This window comes from Drosophila erecta, unplaced genomic scaffold (assembly GCF_003286155.1).
Source record: "Drosophila erecta strain 14021-0224.00,06,07 unplaced genomic scaffold, DereRS2 tig00000092-arrow-pilon, whole genome shotgun sequence".
Taxonomy (NCBI): domain Eukaryota; kingdom Metazoa; phylum Arthropoda; class Insecta; order Diptera; family Drosophilidae; genus Drosophila; species Drosophila erecta.
This window is the reverse complement of record NW_020825207.1, coordinates 19,214,398-19,229,484: the sequence shown is the minus strand read 5'-3', so window position 1 is coordinate 19,229,484 and position 15,087 is coordinate 19,214,398. Positions and strand designations below refer to the sequence as shown.

General features: G+C 43.9%; 2 protein-coding genes across 4 annotated transcripts; one reads left to right on the top strand and one right to left on the bottom strand.

Moving 5' to 3' along the window:
- The first annotated feature begins 2,886 nt into the window (after nt 1-2,886).
- On the top strand, nt 2,887-11,428 carry LOC6548267 (MAGUK p55 subfamily member 6). 3 transcript variants are annotated; one of them, XM_001974077.3, is made up of 10 exons: nt 2,887-3,266; nt 3,936-4,033; nt 8,000-8,152; nt 8,509-9,006; nt 9,437-9,535; nt 9,606-9,767; nt 9,829-10,039; nt 10,097-10,428; nt 10,489-10,563; nt 10,726-11,403. In XM_001974077.3, exons 1-10 carry the CDS (start codon nt 3,161-3,163, stop codon nt 10,900-10,902), a joined length of 1,911 nt encoding a protein of 636 aa, XP_001974113.1. In that variant the 5' UTR covers nt 2,887-3,160; the 3' UTR covers nt 10,903-11,403. The 3 variants fall into 3 exon arrangements, with proteins under 3 accessions (XP_001974113.1, XP_015012033.1, XP_026835900.1); XM_015156547.2 differs by lacking the exons at nt 2,887-3,266; nt 3,936-4,033 and adding an exon at nt 6,082-6,169 and having other exon boundaries at nt 10,726-11,428; XM_026980099.1 differs by lacking the exons at nt 2,887-3,266; nt 3,936-4,033 and adding an exon at nt 6,147-6,232 and having other exon boundaries at nt 10,726-11,428.
- A 24-nt stretch (nt 11,429-11,452) lies between these two features.
- Nucleotides 11,453-12,389, bottom strand: LOC6548268 (proteasome maturation protein). The gene is made up of 3 exons (XM_001974078.3): nt 12,228-12,389; nt 11,898-12,163; nt 11,453-11,718 (listed from the first exon to the last, which is right to left on the bottom strand). Exons 1-3 carry the CDS (start codon nt 12,228-12,230, stop codon nt 11,583-11,585), a joined length of 405 nt encoding a protein of 134 aa, XP_001974114.1. The 5' UTR covers nt 12,231-12,389; the 3' UTR covers nt 11,453-11,582.
- Nucleotides 12,390-15,087: the final 2,698 nt, after the last annotated feature.

Here is a 15,087-nt window from a genome sequence, read left to right as displayed (position 1 = left end):
ACCGTATAAAAATAAATATATTATGCACTGGAATGATTTACAAGAATTTTTTTTTAAATACTTACGTTTTGGGAGATCACACGAATTGGCATGTGACTTTAGGCCTCCTTTTCAAAAATTATGGACCTTGCAGTTATCACACCAATAGTTAAGGTCATACGGCTCGGTTTCGACTGGCGACCACATTGCTTATCAAAAATTGACCAAAATTGTTTAGCAAGCACCAAGCCGCAATAATTCTTGCGCTGGTGCCTGCTATCCTCTAACTTCATTCTACGTCGGTGTCTGGGTCGCAGACTCCAGAATGTTCTTTGAGAACTTCTTGATTATTAGCACCATTTTGTCTACGCGTTTTTGGGACCGACTAGACGAAGTAGTTTAAAAGGAATACAAACTAAATATAGAACGTTCCAATAAAACTAATGGAAAACTAATTAATGGAAAGGCACACAGACAGTTACTCCCCGCCCAAATTCAAACAAAGTGCAGCCCTGGGATAGCGATTATCGTTATCAAACGCTATAGAGCTGGTCACACTAGCTGAGCAGGTAAACTCTGCGATACTTTACCGTTACTAAAGATATTACGTTACGTAACGTTACCGTTAGATATAGTCACTCACGTTTTGTCGGCAATCCGCGGTACATCAGCATCCAGCAATCGAGCTCCGACGAATTTTCGAACATCAGGATATGTTCTGGAAGCTTTACGGGTTGGTAGTGGTGATGGATCCGTAAGATCACTTGTGGCAATCGGCTGACGACCTGGAGAGTATTAATATTAATTATTAATATTATTCTAGTGTCTTTGTTAAGACCCTCACTTAGTCTTTCTGCACGTAGCTGCGGTCTTCGTCGCCGAAATGTCGACAATTTTCCCCGACCCTAGACCCTGTACTGGTTCAGTCCTTAAAGCGTTTTTAGATTCCATCTTAGCACCAGCACTAAGGTTTCCGAGTGCTGAATGATGAACTCCACGAACATCCTCGCATGGATGTCTTCATTTTGACATTTAAGTCACTTCTTGCTGACAATGGATTTTTCAAACGCCTTTCTTGTGCTGGTATCTGAAAGTCTTCTCAAAGTCTGACATCTCTCCGAGGAGAATTGTCAGGAATTGGGAGATGTCCTCCTGCGTGCGTGCCTCGAAAAGCCTCCACCTTCATATGCGCAGCAGTCTTTTACACGCTCAACGGGACTGACAATCAAGGTATGCCTTCGATGAGGAGGAGAAGACAGATCGCACTCCCTTCCTTAAAAGTTGGTCGTGAGGCGCTCCTCCTTCCACCTTTCAGTCGCCTTATACGACAAGCCGGGTACGCTGAGGTAGTATTCTTCTCCCGCCATCACACAGGAACACATATTCTGCTCTAGCCTCCAGCTCTGTTGACCATCTCGTCGGTTCGGACGCGTTTCACCATAGCCGTGATTAATCCACTTGGGCTGAGCGGATCACCAGTCAACGCTCTTAGCTGCTCCCTCTCCGTCGAATACCTGGAACAGTGCATAAGGTACTCCCGAAAACAGCCACGGTCCTGGAACTGTGTTAGGTCCAAGCTTTTGTAGTTGTAATTGCTGCCTTCCTGCTAGCGTATCTGCCATGTTTCTTGTACGAATTTCTAGCACCCATGTACTTTAAGGACTATTTTGAGTCCACCTGTGTCCCGTTAACGAAGACCACCATACTCTCCACCTTTTTCCTGCTACTTAATAGGTCTGTCTCGGTCTTGTGCTCCGCGATTGTTAGTCCAGATTTCTCGAGCCAGTTGATGGCCGCTTCAATCGTCGCATTACAATTGGATTGAATGAATAATGTACCTCTTGAATGAATGATGTACCTCTTTACCTCATTACGACGGCTTGAGGCGCGGCTTCATGGCATCGATCACTACTCGTCCTCTTGAGTGGAAAATCCGACTGCCCTATTAAGGTCACCTCCTATGACTACAAGTCTGAACCCACTGGCATGGTCAACAAGATTTCCATGCTAACATCGAATTGTTATGTGGAGCATAGCACTTGCAGCAGTGTACTCCTCTGATTGCCGCATTGGTACGATTTCCCACTCTTCCATGGACAGGCTACTGTAACATTTGATAGCCGCCTTACCCGAGTTTCCCACATCAGGAAGGTTCACTCAGAAGCATTACGTCCGCGTTTCACTGCCTCGCTATCTGAGCCAAAAGGTTCCGTTGCGCAATGGTTGCGACGAGCTAAATGATGTAAATTAGGTCCAGCATCATTATGACGGCTCTTATTTCCTTTTATAATACTGGCTTTGTAAGTGGGATGATGCAGCCTTTTGCCTTATACCCATCTTGCCGCACTGTAGGCAACAGTCCGAGTAATCGACTGACTTGCAGTTGCAAGCACCTGAAGCATCTCGTTGGACGTGTAATTGGTGTGTAATCGCAATAACTGTATAAAATAACTGTAACTAAAAACAACCTAAAACAACTTAGCTCAGACAGCCCCCATAGATTTTAGTTAGTTGCCTTTCATATTATTTATAAATGTATATTATTGTGGTGTATTCAGACCAGCGGGATGTGGGTATTTTAAAAACTACGATAATATTGGCACACGGATTATCAATGACACAAACCATTTTTGGCTATTTTAAAGCTATATAAAAAGATGTCAACAAACAAAAGTGAAGATATTGGACAATATTTAATTTGGTCTGAGAACCATAGGAAGAATTTTTATGACAGGCTTGCGATTATCGTACATTAAGTAAAATAAATGTAGTTTAGCGCGTATGCCTTTGCAAAGAGGTGTCGCCGATAAACACAAGATTTGAACACCGATAATCACACGTTAGTCAAAAGCTTTCTCATGGAGCTTTTATTTTGGCAGCACCTGCAACAAAAGCGGTTTTGAGTTTAAGTTTAGTTAGCCTCTTTCTCACAAGCAAGTCGGTTGTTTTTTCGCTGCTGGTGGAGTGTGATTTTTAGCCGCGTCTTTGTTGTTGTTGTTTGCGTGGCGTTGTGTTTATAACAATAACAACAAGTGATTATCACTGGAAGACATGTTGTGTTCCAGAGCTTAAGCATATGGCTGGCTAAGAAACACAAGGGTTAGACCCCTTTTTTGGCCGAAATACGAGACTGTCCTCTTCATTGGGGCTGCTACTTTGGCCACCTCCCAGTTCCTCCAGAATGGTTAGGTGGAGCGCGCGGTCGCGGCGCCAAGCTCACCAGGATAAAGTGGAGCTATTGGCCAGCAACAACAAAGTGAATGGCGAGGACGATACGTCCGATAACGGTTGGTGCCAGGGGTGTCCTCAAAAAGGGGTCTTTGAAGAGAAGAACAGTTATTTCACTGTGAAAAGGAATTCATATTTCCAAAAATATGGTTTATACTATTGTTTCTTGTGAAGTGGTTCTGTTAATAAAGTTTTCATTTTAATGATTTAAAGTGTGTAAAGTAGGAATTCATATTTCCAAAAATATGGTTTATACTATTGTTTCTTGTAAAGTGCTTCTGTTAATAAAGTTTCCATTTTAAAGACTTAAAGTGTTTAAATTGCTTCAAGATTGTAAAGCCCTATCATAAATTAAAGCTCTTAATATAAATAAAACATAATGATAAATAATCAAACAGTTAATGGTTCAGCATGGTTCAGATTCTTAGATTGCCAGAGTTATGGTTATTCTCGCTGTATTTGAGGAAACCTGCTTGAAGTAAATGTAGTAGAAGTCGTTGAATTTTACTTATAGCTAAAGAAAACGAAACCTGTTTAAAGACCTGTGATAACAAAGAATAGGATTTGTAATCGAAGAGTAAGAATATTCCTCTCCAAAAGTCCTTCACACGCCTTTGTACGAGAATTTAAAGGGTAGCATTAAGCTGCCAAAACGACTGTCCTTCCATCTGTTTCCGATTGCCAGTTTACGACTGTGATTAATCTAAAACACTTTCGCCCCGTTTTAGCCGCCTTTCGCAACTCGACCGACCTATCCGACCACGATGAGATCTTCCTCAAGGGATTACTGCGCAGTAACTCCAATACGCCCCACAAGGAACTGATGGTAAGTAGACCAGAACATATACACGTAAAAAGTCGAGAAAAAATAACTCGCTACGATTTCTGACCCACTTACTTGCCTTCGAGCATCTGCCAATAAGAAAATTGCGCATACGGTTTTCCACACATTTTCCATTCCCAGCCACACACACACTTTCCACATTTGTGTTTACTTCATCGATGGCATTGCATGCTGATTTTTCGGTCTAGATAGAATTTTCCGGGCTGCTTGTATGTGCGTGTGTTTGCTTTTCTTATTACATCATTCTCCTTGCCCCACAAGCGCCAAAAAGAAAAGAAAATCCTTTTGTGTTTCAAAAGATTTTCTCGCTTAAGCCAAGTACTGCAATGGCTTTTTCCCCTTTCGTTATGGCCCATTAGCACTTGCTGTGGTTTTCGCCTTCCTCTTTTGAGTTTTCGCACTAAACTTGACCTCTATTGCCTCGGCAGATGAGTTGCCCTTATGCAGATGGGCAGTGATTTCTATTAGATCATCGTGACATAACCATTGAAGTGGAAATTATCTTGACCTGACACATTTAGCGCCTTGGAGGTTTCCTACGGCAAAAGAAATTTGTAGCTGCCAGAAAGTTTGCAGCCTAATCAATTTGTAAATATTATTTGCGTTCCTGCGGCAAACACGCAGGCCAACTAGAAAAACAATAAGTTTGAGCTACAATCAAAATTAAAACGAATTTGTTGTGCTCTATAAACTTATTTCAAAAAAGTTGAACCAAATATTTTGATTAATTTTCTTAAAATAATTTTTATTGGAACGGGCATAGGTTTCCCTTTGAGTATAACAGGCAATTAGTAAAATAAAGTTTTCTTAAGTTCAAAATAAAATAAACGTAAAACAAACTAACATTACAGAAATCAAAAAAGCCATACACAGCTAATATTATGGAAAGCGACATCGCGTGACGACCATAATTAGAATCCGACATTTTCCGAGGTATTTTCCTGGGCAGGCACATTCGATTGTGGTTTTCTGCTGCGGTCGACGGCTGCTGAGAAAAGCAGTGAAAGTAATCAAGGCCCGAGTCACGAGATAAGAAAATATGAAATGTCACTACCCATTCCCCTGTTTTCCTTTCCCCCGCCCGCCTGTCGTCACCGCTCCTTGGAACACTCCCCCATTTTATGCAGATTACATAAAACGCGGCCCAAGTCGCGCTGCCAACTCTTTGACATCAACGCCCCAAGAAGTTGTGTGTATTTGAGTGTGAATAAGAGAACCGGTTTGAAAACATTTTTCCAACGTAAACACTACGCTTTTTGTGTTACCTGCGCTCGAAAACGATGCACAAAAAGCGCTAAACTCGTTGGCCTACTAATGCAGCTGTGGTCGAGAGTTCGAAAAAGCTTGGCTGTAGATGATGCCAAGATCACCGAAGCAGTTGGTAAGACTACGGCGGTACAGGCTGTAAACAATTCTTCTTATTTAAGGCGCTGTTAATGATAGTTTACACCTCTATTTTCTTTAATTAATATTAAATTATATTTATTAAAAATATAGTATAATATAATATAAAATATATTATATAATATAATATTAAAAAAAATAATAAAATATAATTTATTATTATATTTTACTTATTCCAAAGAACTCAGACTATTTCCGTTCAGTGTAAAATTTAACAATTTTTATTATTTAAGGTGCTGTTTCATTAAACAGCGAAAGTATTAAACTATAATGATAGTTTGCACTTCTATTTTCTTTAATTAATATTTAAATTATATTTTAGTTATTCCAAAGAACTCAGTAGTAGCCTATTTCCGTTTACTGTAACATATAACAGAACATTTTACTGTCATTATATTATATTTAGAATCTACCCCGAGTTCTTGGATTTTATAAAGTTTACACAGCTTCAAGTGAGGAGTCATGCCTTTCGGAGAATTGCACGGCTTTAGCCGAAAGAGAGGCCGCATCGCTGTGCACTTAAGCCACTGTTAAGTCTAAGCTAACATCTGCATAACAGACCGTGTACAGTTGTAACTTGGCTCTCACTGAGCTTTTTCACGGCAAGCCAGCGAGCAGGAGACAAAGCTAGCCCTAGCTCTCACTAGCTCTAGCGCTCGCCGCTTGAGTCAGAGTCAGTTGCTCGTGAGTCAGTTACTTGCGAACAGTGCTAAGGTGAGGTTCACATTCCGGTTAACACGCGCGCTTCGGTGGCTTGGCTCTCAGTTATTCGAAAGTGTGAGCATTGGTGCCTGACTGTATTGGTGCTTTTACGGTGGTGTTTGTGAGCGTGGCTTAAACGGGCGGCTTGAACCCGAAAGGCAACAGTTAGTTGCTGCTCTCTCAGCCCTCTCTCTTTCGAATTGAACCATGTTCATTAGGCATTTTCCGGGTGAAAATGAAAAGCCCACTTAAGGTGCTAACTATGAACCGATCGATATAATTGTAAAAACGGAAAACGCATAACTGGAGTAGTTATTAGTGTGTTGTGCTAGTGCCTTGGTAACCCCGCTGCAGAAAGCTTTTCCGAGCTTGAATTGATGACGTAGTGTTGTAACCTGGCCAACAAGCAGTAGCAGTCTTGGCCATGCTTTGGCATTCCCAAAACCCCAAACTGCATACTATGAAACTCAAAAAGAGTGGCTCTCTCAGCACGCACACATATGCGCGAAACGCGCTCTCCAGCGTTTTGGGAGTGGCTCCAAAATAAGAAAGAAGAAACAAATAAAAGTCAACTGAAAGTATAACCAACTGCTAATGTAATTGCTAACTTAATGCCACTTATAACTTTATCAAGTTACGTTGCTTATTTTGGGTTAAATATTTCGTGCCACTGTTAGCCTTCAAATACGAAACAATTCCCCACTTGTTTACGTGTTTTTCGAGTGTGTCCAATTGTCAGTTTGCTTAATTAGTAAGCACCTGTTGCGGTACACAATATTTTGAGGCAATTTTAAACTGACGTTGTCATGACGAAAACATTTTGCTGAGTGGAGCGAAAGCCCAAGAAAGCCAAGTATCAATAACAGTCGTGGGTGTGGGTGTGTGTGAAAAAGGGTGGGGACTGTCTGTCGCGTGGGGCTTCTTCGCAGTTTTTCACACGGAAAAGGTCTGAGCTGGAAAATCCCTGGAGCACTGCAGAAATACGATCTGCGGCGGTTCGACAAGTAAACAAACAAACATAAGTGCTACGGATTACTCATCCGTGAAAATGAATATAAATGCATTTTTTGAACATGTATTTTTGAATATGTATAATTTATTTTTGAGATAAACAGTAGGAAGAACACTTCCCACTTAAGTTACTAACTAAAAATATATTAATATATGTATTATATTATTCCCAAGAGCGTAACAGTGCTATAAATACTTAATGCTAGGAAACTCCTTTCACTCCATTCGGTTTCGTAGAGACAAACCACTGACAAGTTTCCCAGAATAAGGTTCTGTGCATAGAATGCATTTCTTCTCGCTTTCTGCTCACCAATTCTTCGGAGACAGTGATGCTCAGCTTTCGGATTTCGGAGAGGAGGAAGCACTCCCACGTCAAATTCGCATAAATATTGCATTAGCTGACTCAGATGAGTACAGTGAACACAAGAAGCAGGGGAACAACAAACGCTGTAGTTGTAGACAGGGCAAGTAAAGCAGGAAGATGGAATTATGTGCAATTAAAGCGGAAAACTCCCTTTCCATGCGACCCAAATTCAAATGGCAAGCGACCCAGTTTTTGACCTAAGACTCCAGGCATTCTGTTGTCAGCGCAGAGCAGAGTTCACCCGGGGTTAAATGGCATGACATACTCGTACTCGCAATCGTATACGTGTATAGTGTGCACATGGACAGCCAGAGAAGTCTGCCCAAAAAGCCGGACCAATTAACGCACTCACTCAATTAAAGCGGAGGCATCTTAACTTGACCTAGGGCAGGCACGCCCAGACGAAGAGCTCTGGATTTAATTAGCCGCACATGAGAAACTCATCTCTCCGCTTCTTGCCATTCCAGCTGAATCCGACCGAGCCGCAGCCAGTGCCATTATTCCTGCCCGCTCATCTGAACAACAAGCCCATCTGCGACGACATCATCCGCAAGTTCTCCCCGTCGAGGCGCCTGGAATCGCGAGAGCTCGCCAAGCTTCTCGCCCAGCCCCACTTTCGTGTAAGTAGCCATGACTCTGGCTTGGATCTGGGTAATGTTTCCCAACAAAGCCTTAGAGTTCGGTACTCAGGATTCCTCCCAGTGCAGTGGGTGCAGTCTGTCCATCATAAGCTCCTCACTGAAGCAGCACCACAGATACTGCTTCTGTGGCTCTTCTACATCCGGTGGCTACCTAAATGTATATCAAGTGCTGAGTTGTCCAGGCTGTCGTATCCATATTGCTGAGTAAGGAGCTTAGGAACTCTGCTCGAACTGTTTATTTTTTTAAGCCATAAGCCATTCAAATCTGATGGACCCCTCTTTAAAGTGAGGGATCATGGGAAGCCGTAACAGAAACCAACACCTTTTTCTTTCAGGCTCTTTTGCGCGCCCATGATGAGATAGGAGCACTCTACGAGCAACGACTTAAAGCTGCCGGGGGATCCACCAGCCAACTAGAGATCGCCAGCCAACGCCAATCGGGAGGCTACCTGTTCACGGAGGACGTGCTCAACACCAAGATGCCAGTGGAGACCATCAAGATGGTGGGTCTGCGCCGAGATCCCAGCAAGCCGCTCGGCCTGACCGTCGAGCTGGACGAGTTCAAGCAGCTGGTAGTGGCCAGGATTCTGGCGGGCGGAGTGATCGACAAACAGGGCATGCTGCACGTCGGCGACGTCATCCTGGAGGTGAACGGCACCCCCGTTCGCTCGCCCGACGAGCTGCAGGTGGAGGTGTCGCGGGCCAAGGAGAATCTCACCCTGAAGATCGGACCCAACGTGGACGAGGAGATCAAGAGCGGGCGCTACACTGTGAGTTGGGGTCAGGGCAAACAGAATGGCATCGCGAGTCTCGAGACGGGCAAGAAACTGACGGTAAGTTCGATGTCTGCTTGAAGATTGAAGATCCTCCCACAGATTGCTGCTTGCTTGCATGAGTTCCGATCAGTTGAATGTTTTCCCAATTCGTTTATTGCCCAGTTAAAATTCAAACAATGAATCTAGAGCAATGCTCTTATCCATAGAGGGTTTTTGGCTTGTTGTGCTTGCCAACTTTAAGACCGTTTTTATTTGAACAGTAATCAGTAATAGTTAAAAACGTTTAGTTATCAAACTCTACTTGCTCAAAATAACCCCCATACGCTTGAGATTTTAAACCACCAACGTATAAAATTACTATTACAACGAATTCCGCTGAACTTTCTGAAATCGCTTGCAACTAAGTAAGTAAATCCGGGCATAGTAAAGCTTCCAAGAGAGTCAAGTCCTAAATGGTAACCAAGTTTGTGTTTTCCCTTACCAACAGTGCTACATGCGTGCACTCTTCACATACAATCCCTCTGAAGATTCCTTGCTGCCTTGCAGGGACATTGGATTGCCCTTTAAGTCGGGCGACATTTTGCAGGTGAGTTGGTCAGACAGCACCCATCCAGGATCTAAGAGGATCTGATCAATGCACATCGTTGCCCTTGCAGATCATCAACGTAAAAGATCCGAACTGGTGGCAGGCCAAGAACATCACTGCCGAATCCGACAAAACTGGACTCATACCATCTCAAGAGCTGGAGGAGCGGCGCAAAGCCTTTGTGGCCCCCGAGGCGGACTACGTCCACAAGATTGGCATATGCGGGACACGGGTTAGTTATTGTAGCTTCCCAATGGCTGAACATTCCCAGTGAACATTCTATGTCGCAACAGATCTCGAAGCGAAAGCGCAAGACCATGTACCGATCGGTGGCCAATTGCGAGTTCGACAAGGCGGAACTGCTGCTCTACGAGGAGGTCACGCGGATGCCCCCGTTCCGCAGGAAAACGCTGGTGCTCATCGGCGTTTCCGGGGTGGGAAGACGTACGCTCAAGAACCGGCTGATCAACAGCGATGTGGACAAGTTCGGAGCGGTTATTCCACGTGAGTAGAATTTTGGGTACTTATGCATATATGTATATGAATGTGGTATAACTTCAGATACCAGTCGCCCCAAGCGCGCCTTGGAGGAGAACGGCAGCAGCTACTGGTTCATGGACCGGGAGGAGATGGAGGAGGCGGTGAGGAACAACGAGTTCTTGGAGTACGGCGAGCACAATGGCAATCTGTACGGCACCCACTTGCAGTCCATCAAGGACGTGATTAATAGTGGGCGCATGTGCATCCTTGATTGTGCACCGAATGCCCTGAAGATCCTGCACAACAGCCAGGAGCTGATGCCTTTCGTCATCTTCGTGGCAGCGCCGGGCATGGAGCAGCTGAAGACCATCTATGCGGATCGCAGGGCCACGGGCTCCAACAGGAATTTATCCGTATGTTTGACGTAGCCCCCTAGACTAGGCACTCCTTTAATGCGAGCACGTATTCCACAGTTTGATCGCCAGAGCTCCATAAGATTCAGCTCCAGACGCGCCCGTACGCTCGAGTCCCTAGCGTCGTTGTATGAGGTAATGTTTCCTGACCTATCCTTGACTGCAATAACATACAAATTGTGCTCAACTCACTCATCCGCTTGGCGCACCTAGGCCACCCTGGTAGCCCTGTTAGATCTCTGCCTGAATACCCAAACATTGCTTAACACATTCGCTTTCTACGACTCTTCCGAACAGGACGACGACCTGGTCGCCACCGTCGAGGAGAGCAGCTTCGTCCAGCGGAAGTACGAGAAATACTTCGACATGGTCATCGTGAACGAGGACTTCGATGAGACGTTCCGTCAGGTGGGGGAAACGCTGGATCAGATGAGCCACGAGGAGCAGTGGGTGCCTGTCAATTGGATCTACTAGAATCCACTACCTTTTGCAATTTCGCCTTCTTGCATATAGAAGAATATATACTACAAAAAACGAATGCCTATCATCACAATAAAGGGATAATTCCAGTAATTGAAGCCTAAACTCGCAGCACAATACGAATCTAGCGAAAAGCATAAGAAACGCTGCAGATTTCAATATTTATTGTTTTTCTCAAAGAATATAATGTGTTTTACTAACTGTTTATTTCAATTACTGTCATTTTCCTCTTTATATATAAATCGTGTATATATGCAATGTTTGTATAAGTTGAAATGCGCCCTCCGTTTACAATTCAGTTATCCTTAAGCATAAGTCTAATTTTATGAAACGAATTCGTCCATTTTACCACTCTTGTTTTATATTTACACAATGAATGACGCCGACGCATATCTCTTCAGTTTATTATTTTAACGAATCTCCTCAGTACAACACCCTTCTGCCAATATTTTCGTGTAGTTTTTAGATTTGTTTGAATAAAATGTGTAAGTTTAACGAAATAGTTAAATATTGATGTGGAGTAAAACAATCGAAATACGAATAAATTTGGCTCAAAGAAATGGTGATTGTTTACCTTAGCTGGGCGCACCGAAATATATTTTATTTGTTGAATTTAATGTCTTAGACCGTAAAGTTCGAATGCCAGGCATTTAAGCAACTAAATGTGCAGGGATTTATAGGTGAATTCCCAGAGATTTCTCCACCACGGCGTGCGGCTGACGCATTTGCTCGCTGTACTCAGGCAAGTTCATGAAGTCCTCGAAGCCAATGGAATCACAGCGGCCAGTCAGGACATCGTCCATGAAGTTGCTGCAGTAGAAGGAAGAGCAGTATGAATAAAATGTTTCTTAAGCCAGAAATGGGACCATATCCCAAATCAAAAGTGTGATCGCTTATATAGGTTTGCGGGTTCCCCTGCGACACTGGATCCCCGGCTACTGGGACTCCCGCCCAGACTGAGAGGCTGCCGAAGCCAGCTAGATGCTCACCTGGACGGAAGGAAGGGCAGGCGGCCCACCTGGCGGGCGGCGAAGCGCTCCATTCCCATCTTGAGGGGCACGCCGAGTCCCTCGCGGTTGCGCAGCATCTGCATGTTCAGGTTGTACTGGTGCTCGTTGTAGTTCAGCTCCGAGTCGCGCAGCCGGTGGACGTGGGCCAGCTGGTTCAGGCAGTTGGACTCCGTGGGCATTCCCACGCGCCCGGTGGCGTTCAGCACGGAAACCTCGGCGGGCTGGACTTTCAGGGATGGCTGGTACTGCGTTGCAGGGGAATTTCACTGCATTAGCGGATGTACTAAATGGACGCAGCCAGATACTTACCATCTTGGCGCTACTGCTGTGGATTTCGCGTATCTAGAGGGAAAATGCGGTGAATTAAATATTTCTTCTTGAATGACAAACAAATTCCGTGCGAATTAGAGCTGGAACTTGGATCGATGACTACTCGATATCAACGATATCGAAATTGAACCGAATACACTTGTGTAGAAACCAGACTGGCAACTCCTACGTGTGTCGATATTAGGAGGGTGCTAGCAGGGACTCGATCCATTCAACTCATAATCCAATTCAGCACGGGCACAAACCCTGGCAGGGTACAAAAATGGCGGCAAGTTTGAAAAGTGATTTTCGCAAAGGAATGATGTGCTCCAAAATATTCCAATCCAATTCGACTAATCGTAGGGTGTTTTGCTATTAAAGCAAAACAATTGCATATATGGTAAAAACGCAGCACTGCTCCAACGTCACTTCAAATGTAACCATGATGGGCAAAATTCGGTCTACGTAAATTGGCGTTTTTAGCGCACTTAGCACTTTGGTCAAGTGACGAACTTGAGTGCTGTGATTAATTACACCCTCGCTGGCCAGCAACGCACATACGTATCGCAGCTCTAATCAATTCGATCAACAAAAAGATTCAATCGCTGGCTGGCTGGCTGGCTGGGTTTTGTTTTTCTTTTGCACCCACACCTTTTAGCGGCTTTTATGATCTTCTGCTCCACAGAGACGCGATTCATTTGCATCGAGTGACAAACGCGAACGAATGCGAGGAGCCCAAATCACACGACAGGGCCTAATTAGTGCATGGTCACTAATAAAGACTTGGTCAGTGGATGTTGTGTTAATCAAACTCCCGCACACAATAGGCACAAACTGTCTCCGCTCGATCCGATCCGATCCTATCCAATCTGAACTTGAAACCGAGGGGCAGCCAAATGGAAACATCAACCGGATGGATCTTCACCTTAACCCCAAGCCAAAATTATGAGTTATGTCCATTTAGAGCATTTTAACCAAGTGTTCCTGCATTGTATTAATGTTTCTATGGATGGAACAAGCAGTGGTTTTCGTTTAATGCTTCCAAAGGAAAATGTAAATTGATAATAACATATAAATACTTAAAAGATCAGCATTATTTTAATGAATGAAGTCTATATTAAGGAACTGACAAGTGATAAGTAAATATAATCAGTTGCCAATTCGAGAATTTACTACAAGAATATCGGCATGGTCATATTTATGGCATCGAGTTGATAAAAATATCGTCACTACTTATTTCATACGTTTTTATTACTTTGAGATGCCATTGCTTTGGATGCAACTTATGATGATTCAATCTATAAAATAAATTCAAGTCTATAAATAAATTGAACTAAAATACACACTTACATTTCAGCTCACTAGCATGCCGTATGTGACTAATTTGCTAATACAACAACTTAAATTCTCTGAGTTCTGTTCCTTAAAGAATTCGAAACCGTTGTACTCATACCGCGATTGATTTATAACGTTAGCTTTCTGTTTTACTGCCTTTGACCAATCAATACACAGTAGACCAGCCCGCAGCGAATGAACCAATTCACCCAGCCCAATGGCCATAAGGATGGAAAAAGAGCCAACTATGTATGGTCGGATGGAGATCTCAGGGCGAGAAGATCGAAATGTAAAAGTCAAATAAAAATATAACGTCGAGAATTAACATTTTTTCACAGCAATAAATGCATAAAAGTCAAAGAAGTGAATTCAAAAAAGAGAAGAGTCGTGGGTTCAACTAGGGGACTCTTCAGATGGGGGAATTCCTCCTAAACAGCTTGATTGGGCTGATATTTATCTTCTGTTTCAGATGTACCGATAGAAATAGGTCTCAGAAGTCACTGAAAGAAGCGTTGTAGGGATCAGAATGTATCGTCTATGTTTGATAGGTTATTTGTTATTTATAAGAGTTATTTGAAGGCACGTTTCCCTCAGTGCATAAGTACACCCATTTCTGCATGACGTATATGGTATAAAATTTACAATCTCCTGCGGCCGTCTCCGCTGGATGCTGCACTCCGTCCTCCATTGTCGCCGCTAATAGAGACATACAACCTCCACTGGGAATTGATCGGGGATCGAAAGAGCAGGAGGCTTCGTTAACGGCACAAAAGTTCGAATGTTTCGTTACTTTTCCCGGCCGCCATAAACTTTTATGGCTGCAAGACGCAGCGGAAGACGAGGACAATGGGCTTGGATCTGGGATCTGGGATCGGGATCGGCATCGGGAACACAGAACAGGGAGCAGCTGTAAGCAGCCGTCGAGATGATTGGGCATTATGCCGGACCAGGCCCGGGGCTACTCGGCATCTTTCTTTTTTATAACCATAGGGGTCGCTGCCGCTTGGACGGGCCTCCTCCTCTGGGTGCCAATTAAGATACGAGGAACCGGGCTGGAGCTGGGGCAGGGCAGGCGATCTGGACCCTATTAGCAGCCATATTGCCCGGCACTGAGCGAAAAGTTGAGTTCAAGACAATTGAGTAACTCCGTGACCGAAAGTGATGGAAACTTCTTAAGCTGGGAAATGCTGGGAACCTACTTGTTGGGAAATGGAGCTCAGTTATACTATGTACATGATGCCAAGCATAAGATTCTTGCTTCTTGATCTTCCAATGATCAATACAGGGTCTTGTCCACAAGTCTTAGTGAGAAGGACATACTGCCTAAAATATGGAATGTAATATAATTCGAATATTTTGTGATTTCAGGCACCCAATTTCCTCTGTGCACGGGCGTAATAAACGAAATATCCGTTCGTGAGTGATCTGAGTAAGATCGCTCCGCACTTTATGGCCCCCATTCGCTAGGATCCCCCTCCGCCATTGGTAACTAGCTTCTCGTGAAACGAGATACTCCGGGCCATAA